The sequence below is a fragment of the Tachypleus tridentatus genome, chromosome 6, assembly GCF_004210375.1.
Source record: "Tachypleus tridentatus isolate NWPU-2018 chromosome 6, ASM421037v1, whole genome shotgun sequence".
Classification (NCBI taxonomy): Eukaryota; Metazoa; Arthropoda; class Merostomata; order Xiphosura; family Limulidae; genus Tachypleus; species Tachypleus tridentatus.
Window position 1 is genome coordinate 41,494,233 of NC_134830.1, and position 12,463 is coordinate 41,506,695.

General features: G+C 30.2%; 1 protein-coding gene across 3 annotated transcripts in view; it reads left to right on the plus strand.

Annotated features, from left to right (window-relative positions):
- Positions 1 to 12,463, plus strand: part of LOC143252325 (RAC serine/threonine-protein kinase-like) — a 44,876-nt gene that overhangs the window by 2,024 nt on the left and 30,389 nt on the right. For 2 of the 3 annotated variants that reach the window (XM_076504288.1, XM_076504290.1), the window contains exon 2: positions 6,375 to 6,652. In XM_076504288.1, coding sequence (XP_076360403.1) covers positions 6,562 to 6,652 — 91 coding nt within the window. In that variant the 5' untranslated portion in view covers positions 6,375 to 6,561. The remainder of the gene's footprint in view (positions 1 to 6,374; positions 6,653 to 12,463) is intronic. The other variant, XM_076504289.1, reaches the window with a different exon arrangement.

Consider the following 12,463-nt stretch of genomic DNA (forward strand, 5'->3'; position numbering starts at 1 on the left):
ACTACATACCTGATTATAGGTTATTTAACAGAAATAAAGTACTCAAGAAAGGGGAAGAAATAGCTTTATATGTAAGATATGAGATGTATCTTGTTGGTAGTTAAAAATGATGAAACTGATAAAATTAGTGAGGAACTTTATAGTGAGGTTAAGATTTAATATTACAGCTGTCAATGAGGTCATAATTATAGAGGATTTTTATTTTATTCGTATAGGTTAGGAATTGTTAGAGCAAAACCATGAGAGAGAAAGGTCCTTAGAAATTGTTCAAGATGGTTTTCTTCTTCAGTTGGCCAGATAACCTTCTAGGAACAATGTTGCTCTAAATTTGTAGGTTTATTTTTAACTTCTGATACAGAAATGATTGAGAGAGTGGTGACTGGTGAACATCAGGGTGCAAGTGATCATTGTTTACTTAGGCTTAGTGTTTTATTGAGTAATGAAATTTTGGTTATAATTTCAAAAAACAAACAAACTTGTAGGAATATCACACCATTGGAGATATCGAGCAAGTCTGGAAATATAAGAAAAATAGATTTTTAAATATCAAACACATACCTTACAGAAAAAAGGAAGACTGGAAACAAAACACAAGATTAGCTTAAGAACAATACAAGGGATGAAAATAAAGACAAATTGTTATAAATCTAATAAGTTTACATTAATTGTTATGATGGAAGACATATAATTATATAATATCAAACAGGACATTAAAATCCAAAAGGGATATATGAAAAAATGGTTGGCTGAATATTCAAAAATCAACAGAAGGATTCCTTAACATATATTAAGTGTAAGCAAAATATTGGGATTTATGTAAAGGTTTTGAGTGATAATGAAGAAAGGATATCATCTGATGATTATGAGATGGCTAGGCTACTATAATACTACTATATAAATGTATACAATTGAAATTTTAAGCAATTTTTCTCCTCCTAAACAGTTGCTAGATGGAAAGAAGTTGGGATAAAATTATGTTAATTCTGAATTTAAGAAAAGGTGAAGTTTAAGTATTGATATTACTCCTGGACCAGATTATATTTGTCTGAAGGTTTTGAAGGAGGCCAAGGATTGGATATGTGAACCACTTAATTTTTACAAATTTTTGAATAGTGAGCAGGTGCCATAAGATTGGAAACTTCATTTTGAAGGATGATGATAAAAATTGTCTTGCTAACTATAGGGTATTTAGTATTATATAAGTGCTGATAAAAGATTATGAAAAGTCTTTTAAAAGATTGCAAAGTCATTTAGCAGAGTTTGTAGATTAGGATAAGGGTGTGGATATGGTATTTCTGAATTTTAAAAGAAGTTTGAAAAGGTAACACATAAAAGACTTGTTCAAAAAATCATCTCTAGATGTTGGGAAACAAATTGGGTCATTGGATAGAAAAGTGGCTTGTTGGAAGGAAGCAGAGGTTGTTATAAATGTGGAAGACCTCAGGATTTAGTGTTATGACCATTTTTTTTTAGACTTACATTAATGACAGATGAAGAAATAGTAAATAAATTTAAATTTTGCTGATTAATGTTTGAAGTTTTAGGTGTTGTTAACTCCTACATTACAGAAGGTTTTGGATTATTGGTGAGTTGTGTAAATAGATAACAGATGACTTTTTACATTTAAATAAATGCAAGGTAATACATATGGGATACCATAATTTGAATTATCAGTTTAGTTTTGATGTGATTAACTAACAGTGTTATGGAAGAAAAATCTCTTGGTGTTCTGGTTGATCTGTTTCTTAAACCATCCAAGCAATGTACTATTGCAAGTGATGGGACAAATATGATTTTAGGTTGTATCTACAGAAATATTGTACACAATCCTAAAGAGGTTATAATGCCATTGCATAACTCATTTGTTAGGACATAATTTGAATATTGTGTTCAGTGTTTGGCTTCTTACCTCAGAAAGTGCAGTGAAATGCTGGAAATGGTTCAGAGGATGACTACTAAGATGAAAAGGGTGAGAATAGGTTAAATCTGTTTTCTTGAAAAAAATTGAAAAGTAGAGGGGAGTTGAATGTTGATACATCATTTTTTCACATTTAATAGTGAGAATAGTAAGACCAGGGGAGACAAATATAAATGTTGGCATAGAATAAGTTATCCTCAGCTGAGACAGTTTTAAATTTTCTAACAGTGTTTTTGATTGCTGGAATGGTTTACCTTTAGATGTGGTGAAGTTAATTTAAGGGAAAACTTGATAAATATTTGAATATTAAGAGCTGATTTTGAGATTGTTTACCTTTAATCTCAGGTAATTATCGTGATTGTGTTAATTTCTTCAAATAAACCCACAATTTTAGAGACAGTATTATAAAATAGTCTTATTCAGTGTACAAGAAGACATTATATTTCTCAATTTTAATTTCAGTTTTGACTTTTATAGATTCATGGTAAAACCCTGTTAAGCTGCTTCTGTTGTAATGAACTTACTGCCATAGGTTTTAAGCCTACACCCATCTCTTCACTACCATTCCTCTTGCACATAGAACTTAAAGTTCTGTTCAGATTTTTGTATTTTAATAACCACTTTACCTACAGAAAACTGAAAGAAATTTTTCAAGATGTTGGTCCCTTATATTGAAATGTAATAAGACTATTCATGTGATTTTAAGAGGAATTCCCAATATTGCCAACATTGCAGAAATGTATGAAAAATATAATTATCTATGCTGATTGCTAGGTTGATATTTAGTTTCACTCTAAGTACATAACTTACTATGATCAGAAGTTAATATTAATTACAGTTAGAATATTCTTATTGGAAGAGTAAGTAGTCAAATTTATTTAAGAAAACATCAGTGTGCTTAAACGTGGTTAAAATATGTGTACAGTAATATAACAAACAAACATCTTTTACCTCATGATACTGATATGTTGTATAGTGGTTTAATATATATGTACTAAAGTAACAAAAGAGTGATGTAAACTGTCTGATATTGTGACCTTTTTTAACTGTTAACTAAAATAGTTTAGTATTTACAGTTCTGCTGTTTGAAATTAATGTAAGATTAAGAGAGGTGAAATATAAACTTATAGCTTGTAAATAAAAGTTCATGGTCATTTATGAAATGTCAGTATTTTAAGAACTTTGTTTACTGAACAAATGCACACTTGTACCTCAGGACAGCTGGGTTACCACACTTGTAAACAATAGCTTATAAGTAGACGTTGTTAAAGTGCTTTCTGTACACAGATCTCTAATTTTAAGATGTTTAGGTTACCACTTAGATATTACTAACATAATGGTTATTATGTCTTGATTAGTTATGAATGGGATATGCTTGATTATAGTTTGTTGTAAGTAAATGGATATGATTGACTGTGTTTACTTTTTTTTTTAACAATATTGTAGTTTGGTTTTGGTGGATGATGACATAACTTTAGTAAATTCCTCTATCTTTTTGTTCTTAGTTTGTTGAAATAAGTATTTAATAGATTAAAATAAAGTTACTGCAAGCAACTAGAAAGTTTTGTGCCTGTATCACATTATGTACTGTAGTGAATTAAATTTATAATGGGGTTTATCAGCCAGTCCCAGTGATGATAAAGCTTCTGTTGAATTTATTTCTGTTATATTTCTGGTATGTAACATTTTTAAACTTAACCAATATCTCTTAGTATTGATATTCTTCATTTTTATTTCAGCTGTCATATGAATAATTGACTCAATCTCAAATAATTACCTTGTTGGATTTTTTCCAAGATGAATTGTTCATGAGTTCATGTTTCAGTTTGTACTTGTTAAATGTGTGCTGCAAAAGTGTTTTGAATAAATACTTTTTAAAGGAACCCTTTAATTACCATGGATTTATGGTCAGTAGTGTCTTGCATTTCTCTGCTTTATCTGCTTTTTATTTAAGCAGTAATTCCATTTGGTTTTGCTTATAGGAGAGACCTTCAATGGAATTTTGCTTCTGACTGGTATCTCAGAGTTTTCATTTGTCCTGCTACTTGTATTTACCTTCAACTTTGGTTTTAATCAAAGGCTTACTGATGTTTGTTCTTTGCCTCTACTTCATCTGGACTTGCAACTCCTGATAGATATTTTTCTTTATGGTTCTATTTATGTATTAGAGGAACATTGCCTTTCATATTAATTGGTTTTCAGGAATCTATTTCTCATACCAATCTTTTGGATCCATGAATAGTTTAATGCTAACCATTACTGTGTCTTACTCCTAACAGAGTTTTACTGTGGTAATGTATGTATCACCATTCAGGGAAGAACTCAATCCTACAGCCTTAGTTTTTGTGCAGTCTCTATATGTATCTGGCTTCATTGAAATTATATATCTCCAAGCTTGTTATGTACTAGGTGTTATGAAAACCATAGAATGAACCTTTCACTTTTTAATTTTAAATGGTTATTGCATTCACAGTGGTAGACAGTCAACTTCCAGTTTACTGTTTCTCTCTTCAGATCATACTTAAGTGGTGAATACTTTGAGTCAGTCCTGGGAGATTTATTTCCTTTCTACCTTCCTCAAACACTGACAAAAATGAGTTCCTTAAATGTTTAAGTTTTCCTATTGCTCCATACTGCCCTGTTTAACTGCAATTTGCACAATTGAGTCATTTATCTCAAAAAAGATCCTATTCCACTACCTCTTTGCAAACAATTTCTGTGCCAGCCTTAAACCCCATCAACCACAGACATTTGTCATATACAGTGTCATGGCTCATTATTATGTGGTCTTCTTGTATAGCATAAATGTTCTCATTTTCTTGCAGCTATTCATTTCTGACCGTGTACTTGTTGAGTTATCTTCAAGAGGGGCCCAGCATGGCCAGGTAGGTTAAGGCGTTCGACTTGTAATCTGAGGGTTGCAGGCTTGAATCCTTCATTGCACCAAAGGTGCTCACCCTTTAAGCCATAAGGCATTGTAATGTGATGGTAAATCCCACTATTCATTAGTAAAAGAGTAGCTCAAGAGTTGGCGGTGGGTAGTAATGACTAGATGCCTTCTCTCTAGTCTTACACTGCTAAATTAGGGACGGCTAGCACAGATAGCCCTCAAGTAGCTTTGCATGAAATTCAAAAACAAACAAACAATCTTCAAGAGGTAATACTTTAGAACTTTGTTTTCTTGTTTTTCTCTAACTCCTTCAAATTTCTTCCTCTTTTATGTTCTTGATCATGGCTTAATTTGTTTCTCCCATAGTAGGCAAAAGGCTTCTTTTCCTGCTACCTGTAAATGTTATAGAAGTAATCTTTTTTTTGTCCCCACACTGTCATGTTTCAACTCTTTCAACTCTTTTGCTTACTTCATCCCTGGATTTCTCCATGCTGACCTGACTGGAACTTTGATATTTTGTTAAGGTGTCCCACCTTTCTTTTAGAATCATTAGTGACTTGCTTGCTCTTTAACAGAAGATGAATTACTTACTCAGGTAAGAGAACATCTCAACTTTGTGCTCTTGATGCTTCTTATACACCTTTTTTTGTTGTTTCTAAGAAAGTTCTGAACTTTTATCCTGAAAGGGATTTCCTGTTCAAGACTGGGCAGGTAAGAGAAGGTAACCACTCTTCTTTCCTAGATTGTTATTTACAAGAACCCTGACTAATCCAAATTGTTGTTCAGGTAAATGTTTTTTTTTTTTATCTTCAGGGTCATTCATTGGTTCATTTCACAAATGGAGTCTTTCCAAGGAGCATAATATTGATTTTGATGTCAAGTTTGTAAAGTTGCTTAATTAAATTGTGAATATTACATCGGAAAGGGTCATGATATGTGAAAAGAACCAGGCCCAAATGTGAAGGGTTAATCAAAATTGTCATTACATAAAATAATGTCATTAATAACTGTTTAAATTGATTGTTTTAAATTTTTACTATCATATAAGTAATCAAAATGTTACCATCGTGATTTCTCGTCATTATTTTGAATTAGCTTAAATTAAGCTTGATCAATTAGTGCCACAACTCATGAAAATAATCAACTAAAAAATTGGTATTTATGGTTATTACTGTTTTTGATCATTTTGATTATTTAAGTTTCATTGATTAGTAGTTCAATTAATTGCTGAGATCTACTTAGTTCTAAATATAGACCTAACTACTTGTTTATAAATTATAAATCTTTGTTGTGTATACATGTACATACAATATAGAAAATCACCACAATTGTGTGAGCATTAGTATGTTAGAATAAATTTGTATTAACTTTCCATGAAACTTTTTTTTTCTCATCTATTGGTAGTTACACAGTTCCAATATTATTAAGTAGCATTTTTAATATTAGCAGTTATCAAGTAATTGTCTGTAAAACTCGGTGGGTTGATTGTGGAGAATTGTGAAAGATTTAGAACTATGCTTATTTTAAAGATAAATCTTAAGTACTGTTCATTTTTTTTTGTTCCAGAATAGAACTATAGGTGATAATGATGATGAAAACTGGAATTTTGCATCGTTTTCACTACTAAATTAACTGAAATTTTAAATACTAAAAGCTACAAATACTTTAAAGCACCATCCAAGACAAGTGTCATACATATCTGCTGACAGGAGAGTATTCCTTCACCACTGTGGAGCGAGGAGAAGAACCAGATATGAGTGGGCTGGCTGCAATACCAGACCTGCTTCCCACCCTTCCAACTCAGCAACCTCAAATCATTAAAGAAGGATGGCTTTTAAAAAGAGGTAAGAAAATATTAGAAACACAAACAGATTTAAGTTTCTTATACTTCTCTCAATAATGTTTTTTTTTTAACCAAGCTCTCTTTATAATTACAAACATTTAGATGTATTTAGCCAGAATTACTCTACATCAGTAGGCAAGATTTTCTTCAATAATTAATCTTATTAATGATACTTTATTATATCTGTGTATGTAACTTTAAATAGATGCTAAAATATGAAAATTATTTTAAACTAAAAAATTACAGTGCATGTCAAATTATTATGCACATTTTGTTTTATGAATATTCCAAAAAAGTATAGCTTTGATTTGGATGAAATTTATGCAAATTAACTATTATATTATCGTGCACTAGTTGTGCAATAGTTAATAAAATCAACTAGTGAATAAAATTATAAGATGTTTTCTGAAATGCTATGAATTATGCAGTACAAAATTATTAAGCGAGTTACTGACAAATGAATCTACAGTACAAGAATAGCAGCCATTAGAGGTAGTAATAAATAGAATTGACAATTAATTTTTAATAATAAAATGAAACCCAGAAACTACATAGTATACAAGAATCAGTGAAAGATAATTTATTCAATGATATAATCACCATTTATTGACATGACTTTAATGAGCCTATCATTGACAAGAGTTGGTCAGTTTTTTAATGTCTTTTGCTTTAACATCTTTTGCAGATGATAGTACATCATTCTAGAGATCATTCTTTGATGTAAATTGCATTCCACTAGCATAAATCATGTGTTTTATGATACTGTGAGGATTCTCTGTTGGATTTAAATCTGGAGAAGAGGCTGGCCTCTCTGTAGGCTGGCTATCTTTGAAGTCTAACTTTGAAAGGTAACCCATTGTACCATAAGCAGCATGAAATGATGTCTTATCTTGCATAACAATAACCTTTCTTCTGAATCACAAAGACTCACTCATATACTAAGGTTTTAAGTTGTCTTTGAGAAATGTAATATTGGCTTCAGAAGGTTGTTTTTACATCATTAGGTACTCTAAATTGGACTCACAAGCTAATTTATTACCAATGATACTAGTCCATATCATCACTCCTCTTTGCTGACATCTCATTCTGGATGGGGCTGAAGTTCCTTCTGTAAGTTGTCTTCTGGTCCACCCATCTGGGCCATCAAGAGTTGCACTCATCTGTAAACAAAACTTCTCAAAGTGGGTTTTAGATACTGGAAATCCTATGCAAGTTGCTAGACTTTGTCTGGGCACTAGTGGTGGTTGAATTGCAGGCTTAACACATTTTGATTTTGTAACATTCCAGAGGATGCTATATCTTCCAGATTTTGAAAAATCTGGAGCTCCAGCCTTCTGGAATATTTCTTTACTCAATGAAAGAGGATTCTTTATAGTTGCTTACTTGATGTTGGAAAGTTGGCATCTTGAAATCACCTATACTTTTCATTCATCAGATCTTGTCTGCTTAACATCAGAATTGACGAGGTCCTTTTTAGTAGTTTTATGTTCTCAACCATGTTCTTTTGCAAGTTCAGTTGATTTTTTTCCTTTAGTAAGACTATATACAATTTTATTTTCTTCTCTGCTGATGTCAAATCCTTTCTTCTGCCTGTAGTTTCAGTCAAACTCAACAAACGGATGTGTGTAATAATTTGGTACTGTGTAATTCATGACATTTTAGAAAACCTCTTGTAATTATCTGATTGTTTAGTAGATTTTAATAACAATTGCAAAACTTTTGTACGATAATATGATAGTTAATCTTTATAAATTTCATCTAAAGCAAACTTGTACTTTGAGATATTTGTGAAAACAAAAACTTGCATAATGATTTTGCATGGATTATATATTTTTGCTTTGTGTTTGAATATTAGTGCTATTCATACTTTTTCATTAGTTCTTTTAACTGTAATTGATAAAATACCATACCACTCTTTTTAAATGTATAAATACAGTTTAATAAGGGAAATGATTTTGAGATGCTCTGTAAGAAGCTTTTAGTAAAAACATGTTTGTGTCTACAGATAATTAAAGACAATTGATATAAAGTTTGTAACCTTGTGTCTTTACAAAGCTAATACAGCAGCATAATGTCAGTTAAACCTTGCAACTTGTATAACATAGACATGGATATCGTTTGTTTGCAAACCATTATTTGTCACACACAAAGTAAGTATTAATTATGTGATTTACTTTACATTATATCTATTGTACTGAATAAATCGTCTTGTAGCTCACATTTTGAGAATATAGTGGGTTTAGAATTTCTGTTTTTTGAAATTATGAATGCATCACTTTGATAACATTGGTTTCAGTATATATAGTGATACTTTGGTTGAACAGTGAATTTAAGTTAGTCATATCTTTAAAATAAGATTTTTGTTTTAAATTAATTATTCTCATGCATTTGAAAAACAATAGAAAATCATCTGTGTAAGAGGTGATTAGTGGTATATAAACAATAAAAAAAATTTAAAGAATTTTTTGCAAAGGTACAAAAATTAAATGTTCATTCTTTGCATTAACTTGATTATAAATTTTAATATACAAATTGAATAAAGAATCTCTGTGCTTGTGTTTGTGCATAGTTTTACTATATGTAGGTGCAACTGACCTGAATAACCTTGTTACACTAGAATAATTTCTAATATGACAGTGTACTTGTACTTTCCTGTTGGTGATATGTTGACTGCTTTTCATTCATTTTTACATTTCTCTTGTAAATAACCAATTGTTAAAGCTGCTTGTTATGTTATTTTAACATTTACAGTGTGCTTACAATTTTAGATCTTCTTAGAAATTTATATTGTTTATAATCTTATTTCTTATAAAAGTTTTTGTTACTTTGAGTGTGAAAAACAGCAGGAACTTTCCAGTTGGTATGGAAAACTTGTTATTTATTTCACAGTTACTGATTAAAGTAATAGTACTTATTAAAGTATTTCTTTCACTTTTTTTACCTTCTGATGTTCTTGTATATGTACTCATGTACTGTATTTACTGAATATCTGCATTTAAATTTTCACCTGTTGAGAGTTGGGTGTTTTAGTTGATGCAGTTGATTATCTATGAGCATTGATTAGTGTTTTGTGAACTAATAGGATAGTTACAATTATAATCAGTGGATTAGTGTTACAAAAAATAAAGTAATGAAAAGTAATGTTTCTTATTATTGCATTTTTTGATTATTTCAAATATCAATTAATTGAATTTACAAATAGATTAGTTGTCATCAAAATGATTAACTAATCAAAATATGTTGTTCCAGTTATTACTGTTTTTGATTATTCCCACAGTTGGTTAATTGAAATAATGATAGAGTCCTATATAACTAAAATAATTATTACTTGAAACTAGGATTTCCAATCATTCAAAATTGTGATTGAATCTAGTGCCCCCAAAATATTGCTATAGTTAGCTTGTCTTTTGATTTAATGGTCTTGGATTTGATTCCCATTACCACTAAATTTGTTTGTCATGTCTTGGCAACTGGTTAGCAGCACCTCCTACCAACTTTCTCACATCTTTAGTATTAAATAAAGTGTAAATTTGATGTTGTATTTTTTTTAACATATTGAACTGTGTTCCTAATTTATAATTGTGTCATGTAATGTTGTATAAGCAGGTATGGATCTAGGAAAAACATCCAGGGGTGAGGTCTGGACTTTATTTGTTTCAGGAAATAAGTGTTTTTTTAATTTTCTATAAAGAGTATCATAGATTTAGGGTGTAAGTCCAGATTCTGGTCCCATTTTCCAGAAATTAATAAACTATTATAGAAATCCTTCGACCTTAATTTATTTTCAGAAATCAGTAACTAAGCAGCCATACAACTATATACTACCATTTAGTATCAGGAAGGAACAATAGATGTTAATGTTTATTAATTTATTAGATTATTAATTATCATTAAAGGTTTATTGAATTTTTTTGAAATCAACACAGCTTGAGACTACAGCAATCCAGTTAAGGTCTCAGTTAATAACTGGTTATTTCTAATCTAATATAACACTGTGATTGTCAATTAAACCTTGCAACTTTTTTAACGGAGGCTTGTTACAGAATTTATTTTTCATTACTTATAATTAAAATTCTAATTTAAGTATTCTTATTGTTGATGTCTAAAATAAATAAAAATGCAAGTGGTATAACAGTATAAATAATAATTTTTAATAAAATTGAAAATGTGCATTTTCCTCACTAATGCTGAATTTTGATGATTATAAATTATTATCACTATCTAATTTTAATTTTTAAAAAATGATGTGTTTGTCGTTAACTATTTTTATTCATGTATCAATCACATTATTAGAAATAAAAAATATAAGCTTTGAAATTGTGCAGTTATAATGTGAATGAGCTAGTCATTTACAGAATATATCAACATTGTTTTAATTGTCTGAAATATGTAGTTTACTTTAGGACTCTATGAGCAACACTAATTCATATAAAAACTAAATTATTATAGTGGAAGTGTTTTCTTTTATGTAAAAATCTGAAAATTTAGCATTACCTAGCTAACTTTTAAAATGTTAACTGGTATCATCATTGTAGAAATGAAATATAATTGGTAGCTATTGCAGAGAAGTTAAATATTGTTGCTAATTGTTAATGTAATAATATTATATTATTATCTAAATAACTCTAAAAAGCTTTATTTTACAGGATAAAATGACCTTAAGTTTAGGCTACATGAAGAACATAAAAGGATATTGGGTGTACTTTGGTTAAGTACTCATTTGGTTAATAAATAAAATGGGTTGTGATAATCAGTTTCCCTTGGCTGGTAACAAAGTGTTTGAGCAACTATGCAGTTACAGATAAAACACTTAAGACCTCAGCATTATTGTAAACATCCTTATATGTAAGAAAAAAAAAAAAAGGTCTGGGAAAATGTGCATTGTTGTTGCAACAAATAACTGATAAGTGAATAAATATTTTATTGCTACTAAATGTTAAACAATGCAATCAGGTGTGAGATTTTCATGTACAAAATTAAGGATTAAAACTTAGTTTTAAATTATTATGCTTGAAGTTGAAGATAGGGTTTCCCTATTTTAATTTTTTTGCCAATTTATAAAATTTTTGAATTAAGTTTTATATGTTTATTGTATTTTAATATTTTTATTTCATGGATATTTTTTCAGTTTCTATCCTTCATTTAGTGTGATTTTTGAGGTAAAAATTTATATTTGTATTTCTACACACCTGTAAAGAGATTGGTTTGCTTGTAAACAAAACAACACGCTTTGTTGATACTATTATAGAATTCATCTACCCATACTAAAGAATAACTATTTTTACCAAGACTGTAACCTCTTGAGAATATTTATTGTTTTTCAAGTGTTTCCCTTAGTTTTTGTACAGACCTTGGTTGTAAATGGATAATGCACTCTCGTCCTTTAGATCATCCTGTCTCGTTACTCAGGAACAACATTGTTGATTGCAAATGCTGGTTGGATTGGAACAGCACTACTGTTGGGGTGCCCATTTCACCACCTCATCCTGAGATCCATCTGTTCACAGACACACAACTACAGGATGGGAAACTTATCTTGAATTCAGTAATTTCAGGTTACTTGGATGAAAGACGTGTCTACCCTCCATGTCAATGTTCTCAAACTTCTTTCAGTATTAATTCAGGGTCTCTCTTGAAGGGAAAAATTGTAATCATACATTCTGATAATTCCACAGTGGTGTCTCAGATTTCCCTTTTGAGGAGGTATACATTCTCAAGACCATTATTTTTGTAATTTGGATCTTTACTGAGTTCATTTTAATTGCATCAGTATCTTAGCATATTGTGTTCCAGGAGTTAGGAATTTCATGTG